This window comes from Schistocerca americana, chromosome 2, assembly GCF_021461395.2.
Source record: "Schistocerca americana isolate TAMUIC-IGC-003095 chromosome 2, iqSchAmer2.1, whole genome shotgun sequence".
In the NCBI taxonomy this organism is placed as follows: domain Eukaryota; kingdom Metazoa; phylum Arthropoda; class Insecta; order Orthoptera; family Acrididae; genus Schistocerca; species Schistocerca americana.
The window spans coordinates 410,152,334-410,165,784 of NC_060120.1; the positions used below are offsets into that span (position 1 = coordinate 410,152,334).

The 13,451-nt window shown below is 44.1% G+C and overlaps 1 protein-coding gene across 1 annotated transcript in view; it reads right to left on the reverse strand.

The window, feature by feature from the left end:
• LOC124595352 (sodium-dependent nutrient amino acid transporter 1-like) overlaps positions 1 to 13,451 on the reverse strand; it is a 117,863-nt gene that overhangs the window by 60,985 nt on the left and 43,427 nt on the right. The window contains exons 4-5 of the mRNA XM_047134067.1: positions 8,121 to 8,337; positions 3,050 to 3,320 (exon numbers count right to left, since the gene is read on the reverse strand). Of these exons, the coding sequence (XP_046990023.1) occupies positions 3,050 to 3,320; positions 8,121 to 8,337 (488 nt within the window). The remainder of the gene's footprint in view (positions 1 to 3,049; positions 3,321 to 8,120; positions 8,338 to 13,451) is intronic.

Genomic DNA, 13,451 nt, shown 5'->3' on the forward strand with positions numbered 1-13,451 from the left:
CGTATTCTTGCACTGAATTAAATAGAGGGACGACAGCAGCGGAGGCAGCCAGAAACATTTGCACCGTGTACGGGGATTGAAATTAGTGATTCTCCATGTTCAAGAAGACTTTCAGGATTTGATGAAGATCGTTTAAATGCATTAATACACAAAGTCCACGTCAGTGTACTCGAGAACTGACAAATATGGTGAACGGTCATCATTCCACCATTGTGCGATATTTGAATTCAATGGGAGAGGTTCAAAAATGGGAGTATGGATACCGCGTGCTCCAAGCCAAAATAAAAAAAAAACATCAGTGGGTGGCCAAACGTGCATCTCTGCTTCCTCGCCATCAATTGGCTTGTGAACAGCATCGACCATTCCTATCTTGTAAGAAAGGAACGGTTGAACCTAAACAAAGCAGAAACTCCCCGTGCAAAGATCTGCACGCATCTACAAAAGATAACGATATGCATCTGGTGGAACAGTGACGGTGTAGTGTACTACGAATTGCGTCCCCGAGGTGTAACCATTACAGCTGACATTTACATTAACAACTGAGACGTTTTGCAAACGCAGTCGGAGACCAACGACCAGGAAGATTACTTGAAGTGATGCTACGCCACGATAACATCTGCCTGCACTCTGCTATACTGACAGAAAACACTGTGCAGGAGTTGAGTTGGAAAGTCGCCTCACACCCACCCCATTCACCTGATCTTGCGCCTCAAATTTTCACTCTTTCCGCTCTCTCTCAAACAATCTTCAAGGAACTTCCTTTCCGAATGAAAATGCGCTCCCAACATGACTCGTCGAGTTCTCCGTTTCAAAATCATATAATTTTAACAGTCGCAGAATCGAAAAGGCTGCCAGTGCTAATTGGAAGCTTGTTGTTAATAGCGAAGGAAAATATATTATTGATGACTAAAGTCTCTGTTATGTGAACCTCTTGTGTTTATTGAACTTATGCAAAACGCTACGAACTTACGCACGAACCTAATATACAGGGTGGTCCACTGATAGTGACGGGGCCAAATATCTCACGATATAAGCGTCAAACGAAAAAACTACAAAGAATGAAACTCGTCTAGCTTGAAGGGGGAAATCAGATGACGCTTTGGTTGGCCCGCTAGATGGCGCTGCCATAGGTCAAACGGATATCGACTGCGTTTTTTAAAAATAGGAGCCCCCATTTTTTATTACATATTCGTGTAGTACATAAATAAATATGAATGTTTTAGTTGGACCACTTTTTTCGCTTTGTGATAGATGGCGCTGTAATAGTCACAAACGTATTTAAGTACGTGGTATCACGTAACATTCCGCAACTGCGGACGGTATTTGCTTCGTGATACATTACCCGTGTTAAAACGATCCCTTTACCATTTGCGGAAAAGGTCGATATCTTATTGATGTATGGCTATTGTGATCAAAATGCCCAACGGGCGTGTGCTATGTATCCTGCTAGGCATCCTGGACGACATCATCCAAGTGTCCGGACCGTTCGCCGGATAATTACGTTATTTAAGGAAACAGGAAGTGTTCAGCCACATGAGAAACGTCAGCCACGACCTGCAACAAATGATGATGCCCAAGTAGGTGTTTTAGCTGCTGTCGCGGCTAATCCGCACATCAGTAGCAGACAAATTGAGCGAGAATCGGGTATCTCAAAAACGTCGGTGTTGAGAATGCTACATCAACATCGATTGCATCCGTACCATATTGCTATGCACTAGGAATTGCATGGCGACGACTTTGAACGTCGCTCACAGTTCTACCACTGGGCACAAGAGAAATTACGGGAGGATGACACATTTTTTGCACGCGTTCTATTTAGCGACGAAGCGTAATTCACCAACAGCGCTAACGTAAACCGGCATAATATGCACTATTGGGCAACGGAATATCCACGATGGCTGCGACAAGTGGATCATCAGCGACCTTGGCGGGTTAATGTATGTTGCGGCTTTATGGGAGGAAGGATAACTGGCCCCCATTTTATCGATGACAATCTAAATGGTGTAATGTATGCTAATTTCCTACGTAATGTTCTACCAATGTTTCTACAAGATGCTTCACTGCATGACAGCATGGCGATGTACTTCCAACATGATGGATGTCCGGCACATAGCTCGCGTGCGGTTGAAGCGGTATTGAACAGCATATTTCATGACAGGTGGATTGGTCGTCGAAGCACCATACCATGGCCTGTACGTTCACCGGATCTGACGTCCCCAGATTTCTTTCTGTGGGGAAAGTTAAAGGATATTTGCTATCGTGATCCACCGACAACGCCTGACAACATGCGTCAGCGCATTGTCAATGCATGTGTGAACATTACGGAAGGCGAACTACTCGCTGTTGAGAGGAATGTCGTTACAGGTATTGCCAAATGCATTGAAGTTGAAGGACATCATTTTGAGCATTTATTGGATTAATGTGGTATTTACAGGTAATCACGCTGTAACAGCATGCGTTCTCAGAAATGATAAGTTCACAAAGGTACATGTATGATATTGGAAAAACCGAATGTTCAAACGTACATACGTTCTGTATTTTAATTTAAAAAACCTACTTCTTACCAACTGTTCGTCTAAAATTGTGAGCCATATGTTTGTGACCATTACAGCGCCATCTATCACAAAGCGAAAAAAGTGGTCCAACTAAAACATTCATATTTCTTTACGTACTATACGAATATGCAATAAAAAATAGGGGTTCCTATTTTAAAAAAACGCAGTTGATATCCGTTTGACCTTTCGAAGTGCCATCTAGGGGGCCAACCATAGCGCCATCTGGTTTCCTCCTTCAAGCTAGACAAGTTTCGTTGTTTGTAATTTTTCGTTTGACGCTTATTTCGTGAGATATTTGGCCCGGTCACGATCAATGGACCACCCTGTATACTATAACAACCAGGAAGATGCTGTTGTATTGATCAAGTGTGGCCGTTCATCTTGTTTTTGTCGTTCATATTACTTTGTTGGACCCTGGTATCTCTCTTGGGACCTTGAGCTGTCTAAACAGACATCTAAATAAGTGATGGCCAGAGTAAGCGTCCCAATCTCACCTCTGCAGTGAGAAGCATTTCCCACTGCGGCCTGATGAAGTAGAGGATGCCCTCGCCGGCGCCCGGTAGTGTGACGCCGCGGATGAGGAGGGCGAAGAGCACTACGTAGGGGAAGAGCGCCAGGAAGTAGGCCGCCTTGCCCGAGCTCTTGACGCCGCGCACCACCACCAGGAAGACGACCACCCACGAGAAGAGCAGGCACAGCGTCAGCCGCCAGTCGGGCGCGCCGATGCCCTCGTCCAGCGTCGGCACCTCGTTCAGCAGCCGCTGCCTGCAATACGGGGTGGCGTGCCACTAGTCGTGATCAAGAAGATTCTTTCGTCGCTATATTCTATGCATAACTGCTTATTTTTCTTTGGCTATAATACACTACAATTTCACCTAAGAAGAAGTTTTCAGTGTGCAGCGTAGAGTACGCTGATTGCAAACTTGCTCGTAGATTAAAACTGTGTGCTGGGCCGGGAGGAAGGTACTGGCGAGACACAGCTGTGAGAGTGGGTCGTGAGTCGTGCTTAGTTACCTCAGCCGGTAAGAGCATTGACTGTTAAGACAAAGGTTTCAGTGTCGAGTTCCAGTCCAGTGAATAGTGTTAATCTGCCAAGAAGTTTCAGTACTTACACTGTTGCTTGTTAAATTCTGACACTGTACAAGCAGCATGTATGTGATACGAAATGAAGAGAACAATCACGGCAAGGAATGACCCATGAATATTGTATTCGTCGGCCTGAGCTGCACTCCTGTTTCAACGTTTGTCTATAAAAAATCATTCAATTCGTCTAAAGCTGATTTCAGCGCTTGTAATTCCCCAAATAGTTAAAGCAAGAAAATTGGAAGTTGATTTTTAGTGCAGATTTTTCTTTCTGTTCGGTCTTTTTTCTATAGAACTGAGGTTTTTTCAGTAATTTAGAATAGGGACTGAAAATGTGAACACTGCTTGAATTCCTTCGCATTTTTTAAGTGGATCATCTTTGTTTTCTAAACTGGATACTGTGCTCGCGAAATATTTACTCCATTGTTTACTGGCTGATGTACACTAACGAGCCAGAGAAACTGGTTCACCTGCATAATATCGTGTAGGACCCCCGTGTACACGCAGAAATGCCGCAACACGACGTGGCATGGACTCGACTAATGTCTGAAGTAGTACCGGAGGGAACTGACGCCATGAATTATCCAGGGTTGTCAATAAATCCATAAGAGTACGACGTTGTGGAGACCTCTTCCGAACAGCAAGTTGCAAGGCATCCGAGATTTGCTCAATAATGATCATATCTGGGGGGGTTTGGAGCCAGATGAAGTTTTTAAACTCAGAAGAGTGCTCATGGAGCTACTATCTAGCAATTCTGGACGTGTGGGGTGTCGCATTGTCCTGCTGGAATTGCCCAAGTCCGTCGGAATGCACAGTGGACATGAATGGATGCAGGCAATCAGAGAGGATGCTTAAGTAGGGGTCATCTGTCAGAGTCGTATCTAGACGTATCAGGGTCCCCATATCACTCCATCTGCACACGCCCCACATCATTACAGAGTCTCCACCAGGTTGAACAGTCCCCTACTGACATGCAGGGTCCATGGATTCATGAGGCTGCCTCCATACCCGTACACATCCATCCACTCGATGCACTTTGAAACAGAACTCGTCCCCAGGCAACATGTTTCCAGTCATCAGCGGTCTAACATAGGTGTAGAGGGCCCCAGATGAGGCGTAAAGCTTTGTATCGTGCAGTTGTCGTGCAGTCATCAAGGGTACACGACTGGGTCTTCGGCTCCGAAAGCCCATATCGATGAAGTTTTGTCGAATGCTTCACACGCTAACACTTGTTGATGGCCCAGCGTTGAAATCTGCAGCAATTTGCGGAAGGGTTGCACTTCCGTCACGTTGAACGATTCTCTTCAGTCATCGTTAGTCCCGTTCTTGCAGGATCTATTTCCGGTCGCAGCAATGTCGGAGATTTGATGTTTTAGCGGATTCCTGATATTCATGGTACAGTCGTGAAATGGTCGTACGGAAAAATCCCCACTTCATCGCTACCTCGGAGATGCTGTGTCCCACCGCTCGTGCGCCGACTATAACACCACGTTCAGACACACTTAAATCTTGATAACCTGCCATCGTAGCAGCAGTAACCGATCTAACAACTGCGCTAGACACTTGTCGTACGTAGGCGTTGCCGATCGCAGGGCTGTATTATGCCTGTTTTCATATCTCTGTACTTGAATACGCATGCCTGTACCAGTTTCTTTGGCTCTTCAGTGTATATGTTCTACATTAAAAAGTTTCGAGAAATTACAGCAAAAAAATTAGTAGTTTTGTGGTACATAATGTCTATGGATAAAATAAATATTTTTATTTTTGATAGTAATTAATTATTTCAATCGACATTTTCACATAGTGCTCTTACAGCTTATTGGAGTATACTAATAATAGCTTGGTATTTTGGAAAGTACAGCACACTTTGTATTTTCGATGCACAACGTTTCTCAATCGCACGATGTTTTTCAGTCGTCTTCAACCTTGACTCATCTTGTGTTTTGTCTACGATGTAGACATGGATCTGCCATTTCCAGGTCCCGGCGGAGGTTCAAGACCTCCCTCGGGCATGGGTGTGTGTGTTTGTCCTTAGGATAATTTAGGTTAAGTAGTGTGTAAGATTAGGGACTGATGACCTTAGCAGTTAAGTCCCAGAAGATTTCACACACATTTTTTTGCCATTTCCTTCGCGTTGCACTCAGCAAACACTGCGTTCTATGTGGCAAAATTTCTGATTAAATTCTTGACAATTTATCGTTAAATATACTTTGTCAGAGATAAAGTCTACTGCAGTAATAATGCCGGTTTCATATTGGGCTTTAACGATCATTGTTACCATTTGATACAGATACAAAAATTTTGAAGTTTAAATCATACGTACTTGGTGAGGGGAATACGAATTACCACACAGTCTATATTTAACCCACAGAAATATAGAGCATCATAATTTTACTCTGTACTAAGTAATGTAGATGTCTAGTCTTTATTAAAACTATTTCCTTTATTTCTTTCAGAATTCTGTTTGGATACTGGTCTGAAGGTATTCTCTTGCCTTTATTTTGGAAAATAAAATGAAAATTGGCTTTTGAGCAACACTGCTAAGGAGTAAGGCATGAGCAACACTGCTAAGGAGTAAGGCATCAGTAAAGACTGTTGAAAGAACGGGGAAGACACCGACATAAGGCACAATTGTAAAAAGAACAAGTGACACTTCCCTATCAAATTGATATTCATTTACAGATTAAGTTTCAATTATTTTGCAGGGAGGGGGGGGGATTGGGGGAGGGGTGAGGTCTACATTCCTCTGATTGATTTGATGCTGCCCGCCACAACCCCCTCTCCTCCATCAACCTCTTCATCTCAAAGCACCACTTGGACCCAACGTCCTCAACTATTGGAGGAATTTTACGCATTCAGTGATATTTGCACAAAGTAGCAGCTCAACGTCTGCTGTTCCAAGGCTCTATGAACCTGGACAAACTGAACAGATATTATTAAGTCTTTCAGTATGAACAGATTGCAAAGCGAGTGACGTTTGGAAGTGAAACAATAAAGATTTATTTAAAAAAGCCAAAGCTTCATGGCAAAAAAGTTTTCAGATTTCGAATGTAGGTCGCAGTACATGTAACGAGTTTTTTTTTTTTTTTTTTTACTTGATTCATAGACTGTAGGGTTTTAGGTGTCTGGGCCGAGTTTCGCAGACCTTCCAGTCACCTTCATCAGGTTTTGTGTCAGTGGTCACGGATACAGAAGGGTATCGAGGTCCATGCACATGACACTTATTCGACCCCTGATGACGTACGCAGCCCATGTCTGGGGATACGCTGCGCCCACACGCCTGCGCTGTCTGCAGATCATACAAAACAAAGTACTCAAAATCATAAGCAATGCTCCACGATACACACGCATCGCGGACCTTCACCGGGAATACCGACTTGAGACTCTCACTGAGGTAATCCACAAACTCACCACAAGACTATACAGAAACTCCAGACATTCGCAGAACCCGTTTATTCTGAATCTGGGGAACTACGACCACAACCATGAATGGAAACATAAAAGAGCAAAAGACATACTTGTAAGGACCTAACATCTATGGCCAAGTTCACGCAAACACAACGGTACAGGTGAGCCCCTGTTAATCAGCCACCATTACTGAATATCCAGTTGGAGCACACTTACCGAATAACTGGCACCACGCAGGGAAGCCGTACCGTACACCACATGCAGACAAGCTCCACCCCCCCCCCCCCCCCCCCCACACACACACACAATGAGATGATCTGTGGCCGATCTCCCACTAACATATAACGATCCTGATTGTTCCAGGTATGCAGCAGCTGCAGAAAACTCGAATACATCGTCATCGCCTGCCACGGTAATGATACGTGATACCCGTACTAACAAACCCAACCTTGCATGAACTATCGCAGCTAGTAAGCCACTACTGCTCTTACTACCCATCCCACTGTCGCAGAGGTTTTTTTCCCACGGCACGAGCCTTGGCACTTTTTCCCTCTGCTCTTCAAATTGCTACCCTGATTCGCGTTTCGTCCACTATCTATCACCTGATGCACCGTGTTAATGCGTAGTCTTACTCAAACACTCGGATAGTATCACAGCCCAGCATCCCATGATCCACCTATTAGATAACTAACATGTTGACGGAGGTGACAGTAGAACTTTTGGTTTGGTCACCACGTTGGTGCGGGCGTGGAGGGGCCCCATCTCTCTTTAAAAGTGGTCACAGACGTGATCGCTTCCTCGAGCTGAACTGGTAAAATCTGAAAAAGAGGACTTGATCGGTCCTTGTAGTTTAGAACGTAGTAATCGAATCGGAAACATTTCTGGGCATCCGAAAACACGTTCTACCCTACAAGAAGTAGAATAGCAAAACGCCATTATTCCAAGTTGAATTAGCTCTAAAATACCGCACAAATGTAGAACGTTACATGATAAAGCACGGAACAATGTTAAATATTATGAAGAGTTGTAGATCAAGATAGGAAAAGCTTGACTTTCTGGAAGGGCAATACGTACAGGTAGAGTGTGGAGGAGCTGAGGCGCCCCGTGGTGTTGGTGGCGTTGTCGTGTGGGCCGGCGGAGTCGAAGCAGAGCTCGCCCAGCTCGGGGTAACAGTGGGCCCAGGGAAGCTCCGCGTGGAACGACGCCACAAAGAAGTAGACGGTGAGCGCCATGATGGCGCAGTAGTACGTCAGCAGCAGAGCCGTCGCCAGGAACTGGCCGAATCCCAGACCTGCGGGGCACAGCCGGCAGCACGCGTCAGAGATCTCCTCTGTCTGAATCACTTGTATCTACGGGCTTCTAAACAGCTTTTGATGTGGCTAGTGATAAATACAGGGTGTTACAAAAAGGTACGGCCAAACTTTCAGGAAACATTCCTCACACACAAAGAAAGACAATATGTTATGTGGACATGCGTCCGGAAACGCTTACTTTCCATGTTAGAGCTCATTTTATTACTTCTCTTCAAATCACAATAATCATGGAATGCAAACACACAGCAACAGAACGTACCAGCGTGACTTCAAACACTTTGTTACAGGAAATGTTCAAAATGTCCTCCGTTAGCGAGGATACATGTATCCACCCTCCGTCGCATGGAATTCCTGATGTGCTGATGCAGCCCTGGGAAATGGCGTATTGTATCACAGCCGTCCACAATACGAGCACGAAGAGTGTCTACATTTGGTACCGGGGTTGCGTAGACAAGAGCTTTCAAATGCCCACATAAATGAAAGTCAAGAGGGTTGTGATCAGGAGAGTGTGGAGGCCATGGAATTGGTCCGCCTCTACCAATCCATTGGTCACCGAATCTGTTGTTGAAAAGCGTACGAACACTTCGACTGAAATGTGCAGGAGCTCCATCGTGCATGAACCACATGTTGTGTCGAACTTGTAAAGGCACATGTTCTAGCAGCACAGGTAGAGTATCCCGTATGAAATCATGATAACGTGCTCCATTGAGCGTAGGTGGAAGAACATGGGGCCTAATCAAGACATCACCAACAATGCCTGCCCAAACGTTCACAGAAAATCTGTGTTGATGACGTGATTGCACAATTGCGTGCGGCTTCTCGTCAGCCCACACATGTTGATTGTGAAAATTTACAATTTGATCACGTTGGAATGAAGCCTCATCCGTAAAGAGAGCATTTGCACTGAAATGAGGATTGACACATTGTTGGATGAACCATTCGCAGAAGTGTACCCGTGGAGGCCAATCAGCTGCTGATAGTGCCTGCACACACTGTACATGGTACGGAAACAACCGGTTCTCCCGTAGCACTCTCCATACAGTGACGTGGTCAACGTTACCTTGTACGGCAGCAACTTCTCTGACGCTGACATTAGGGATATCGTCAACTGCACGAAGAACTGCATCGTCCATTGCAGGTGTCCTCGTCATTCTAGGTCTTCCCCAGTCGCGAGTCATAGGCTGGAATGTTCCGTGCTCCCTAAGACGCCGATGAATTGCTTCGAACGTCTTCCTGTCGGGACACCTTCGTTCTGGAAATCTGTCTCGATACAAACGTACCGCGCCACGGCCATTGCCCCGTGTTAATTCATAGATCAAATGGGCATCTGCCAACTCCGCATTTGTAAACATTGCACTGACTGCAAAACCACGTTCGTGATGAACACTAACCTGTTGATGCTACGTACAGATGTGCTTGATGCTAGTACTGTAGCGCAATGAGTCGCATGTCAACACAAGCAGCGAAGTCAACATTACCTTCCTTCAATTTGGCCAACTGGTGGTGAAATGAGGAAGTACAGTACATGCTGACGAAACTAAAATGAGCTCTAACATGGAAATTAAGCGTTTCCGCACACATGTCCACATAACATCTTTTCTTTATTTGTGTGTGAGGAATGTTTCCTGAAAGTTTGGCCGTACCTTTTTAGTAACACCCTGTATAAGAAAAACTCTCCCCCCATGTACTACATCAGATTACTACAGAGGAGGGGCAGGAATTGGTGCCCCCAGAAATCGCAAGGAAATGACTGACGAGAAACAGAAAAGTGGGGGAATGGGTACTTTTATAAAGGTAGCTACTGTTGCAAGGGTGTTGTGAGTAATATGCAGAGATGCTGGCTAGAGTGCTCACTGATGTTCCAACCGGAATTGTGTAACGCGGCGGGTTAACAGGTTTGAGGAGCTTAGAAGCTATAACGTATTAAATTTACGACCTCATAAAAGTTAGAAAAGAATCTAGAGTATTCACACAAAGAAACGGAAAAGATGTGGCCTAAACGTGCCATCTTAATAAATTGCAGAAAAGAACAGCTTCAGCAATCATACAATTAAAGAAGACGGTTGTTGACAACTGTAAAGTTTACTGTAGGAAATACAACTCGTGCGACTGTCAGAGGAGGAATGAGGGTTCGGAGACAAGGATGCCAGATGGACATGAGACACCAAAGGACGCAGTGAACTTGTGTGGACGACGGCACAACGGAAGAAGGCATCTGCTGAGTGCTCACGTGGGCAGCAGTTGCTTTCTGACTACTGAAATCCCATGAAAATAAGACAAGCGGTGCTGATCGAACCATTCAACTAGAATTAAAAGGAGGTACAGATTACGTAATTCTACACTAAACGTAATTATATTCAGCAGCCAAGATATCGAAGACCACATACAATTGCAGTAATTACGCAGTACTCGTATAGATAACAAAAGGCAACAGAAACATAAGATTTGCTTGCGTTAATTGATGTCTAAACAAAATGTAAAATATTTTTACTAAAATGTATTTAAGGAAATTTTCTAAGGTAATGGGAGAAAGACAAAATACAATGTTTTTCATACGTTATGGAAGTTTAAAGAAGCAGAAACACAAAGCAGCTGGCAAGAAGTTGGAACATGTTTTCCTGCACAAGTACTGCAAGATCTATTACAACGTGATTCAAACAACTATAACATTTTATCAGTTTTTTCCTCTTTAAAAAAGCAGAATAAATTGCATGTAAGGTACTATGGAATCTGTAGTTAGGATGTCAACGAAAGAGTTGCGAATTCTTGTATCACTATTTGTGGTAAGTATCCATTTGAGGACAACTGCCGCCTTGTATTTAGACAAAGAGGTACTCTTATTACACTACTCTTGATAAGAAGTGCAATAAAGGCCGGAAACCACGCTATCTGTGAGGAATTGATAACAGAACAGAACAGAACAGAGCCCCCACCCGCCCCCGCCGGTATCTTGCTTTCCTGTCTGGATCCTGCTCCTCGGCACTAATTCAGACGACTGTGACTCATTTCATGTGTGTTCGTGAGACATGCTGAAATACTGATGGAGGGCTTCCATTCTTTCCTCAGCATTGTTGGTTAAGCGTATACCTGTGGCGTTTGGATAACTGTGATAAGTGTCTGATCAGTGTGTAAGTAGCCTGTTTCAATGTTGTGTCAATATCGCTGACAGCGCTCTGCGTCCTCGAGAAGAGATTCTGCTGCTGGACGGACTAGCAGTTAGCGACTGGATAGAGAAGTGTAAGGACACGTTTTTCTTAGTGGTAGGACATGCATTATAAAGTGAGACGCAAGGAAATATAAAATGAGGATGGATGTTGTTGGTAATGTTTGGGTTATGCACATATTGACAACTATATAATTTTTAGAACTAGATGTCACATGGATAAGATAACCCTTTCTAAATACATTGTTTGCTCTTCAACAAAATCTTTTGCTAACCATATGTCTCCTAGTAATTAAAGACTATAGTAGTTAGAATCTTTTTATTTAGCTGGCTGTAGTTGCTGCTTGCTGTAATTACTGTAGTTCATGTTATGAAAATTTTCCGTGAGGTAAGTGACTTATATGAAAAAAATGGGGTTCGGGATTGAAATGAGTTTAGGCAATTAACAGAGTGGGAGGTAGTTTCATATTTCTTTAATTTCATATTTTTTTGATTTTTATTACTGATATGATTTCTTGCAATTCAGGGCCATTCTTTTGTGTCAATTACTGGAAGTTATGTTGTCATTGTATAGCAGTCAGATTGCGTTGGGTTTGTGTATTGTGGGTAATAAATAAATAGGTTAAGCTTGAGCTGTCTTTACAATGAAATGAAAACCCTTAGCTGCTTACAGTGCTTCATAAAAGGCGCTGAAGCTGGCTTTGGTGGCCGAGCGGTTCTAGGCGCTACAGTCTGGAACCGCGCGTCCGTTACGGTCGTAGGTTCGGATCCTGCCTCGGGCATGGATGTGTGTGATGTCCTTAGGTTAGTTAGGTTTAAGTAGTTCTAAGTTCTAGCGGACTGATGACCTCAGAAGTTAAGTCCCATAGTGCTCAGAGCCATTTGAACCATTTTTAAAAGGCGCTGAAACTACAACAGCGCTTCGACAGCCTGAAAGTCACACACATCAGCACAGGAAACGTTACCCTATGAAGCAGGCATTAACAGCGCGACAACATTACCGTTCGAGGGATTTAACTAATTGGACCACATAATGGACATAAAAACAATATTTTCTGAAGTCACTAGAAGCAACAATAGCAGCTTCTACAGACCGTGTCACGGAATTAAAGACTTCACACGTTACTTAAATGACAGATCAATCCGATGTTACCTCGAAATGAGCATGCAGATCCGTCCCTTATGCGTGGAATGCCTTATCGTTTTAACTGTTGAAGCTCGACACACATCTGAACTCTTCCAAAGGTTTCGATTTGTTGGTGCTGCCTTTATCTGAGTCCACAGAATATCAGTGCTGACAGAATGAGAGTACTAGTGGTGCATTAGGCAGGTAGCATCAGATGTGGAGCTTCGGCAAACCGGGAAATAGGTTGATTCGTTTTTTTTAGGGGGGGGGGGGCGTACGGGGGTATGGGTGGAGCCGGTAAAAGGGGGGGGGGGTGGAGCGCGAGGGGATCAATCAATCTTCTGACTGGTTTGAGTTATTTGTTGGATATTTTCCAGTACTTGTTCTCTACAGGTTTTACGCTCTACAGCTCCCTCTACTGCCTTTGAAGTTATTCCCTAATGGTTTAACACATGCCTTGTCATCCCGTCCCTTCTGCCTGCCGATGTTTCCCACGTGCACTCTCCTCACCGATTCTGCGGAGAACCTTCCACTTTCTTAACTTCCTTTCGCATCTAAAATGCTTCGATTCTCTTCTCTTCCGTTTTCCGCACGATGCGTGATTCAGTTCCATGCAATACTATGTTCTAAACGAATATTGTTAGAAATTTTTCTTTCAAAATAAAGCCGATGCTCTTTCGGACAGGAATCCCCTCTTTGCCTATACTAGTCTACTTCTCATGTTCTCTGTGAGTCGTCCGTTTTGTGTTATTTTGCTTCCAAAACGGCAGAATTCCTTCACTTCGTTTACTTCTTAGTGTCCC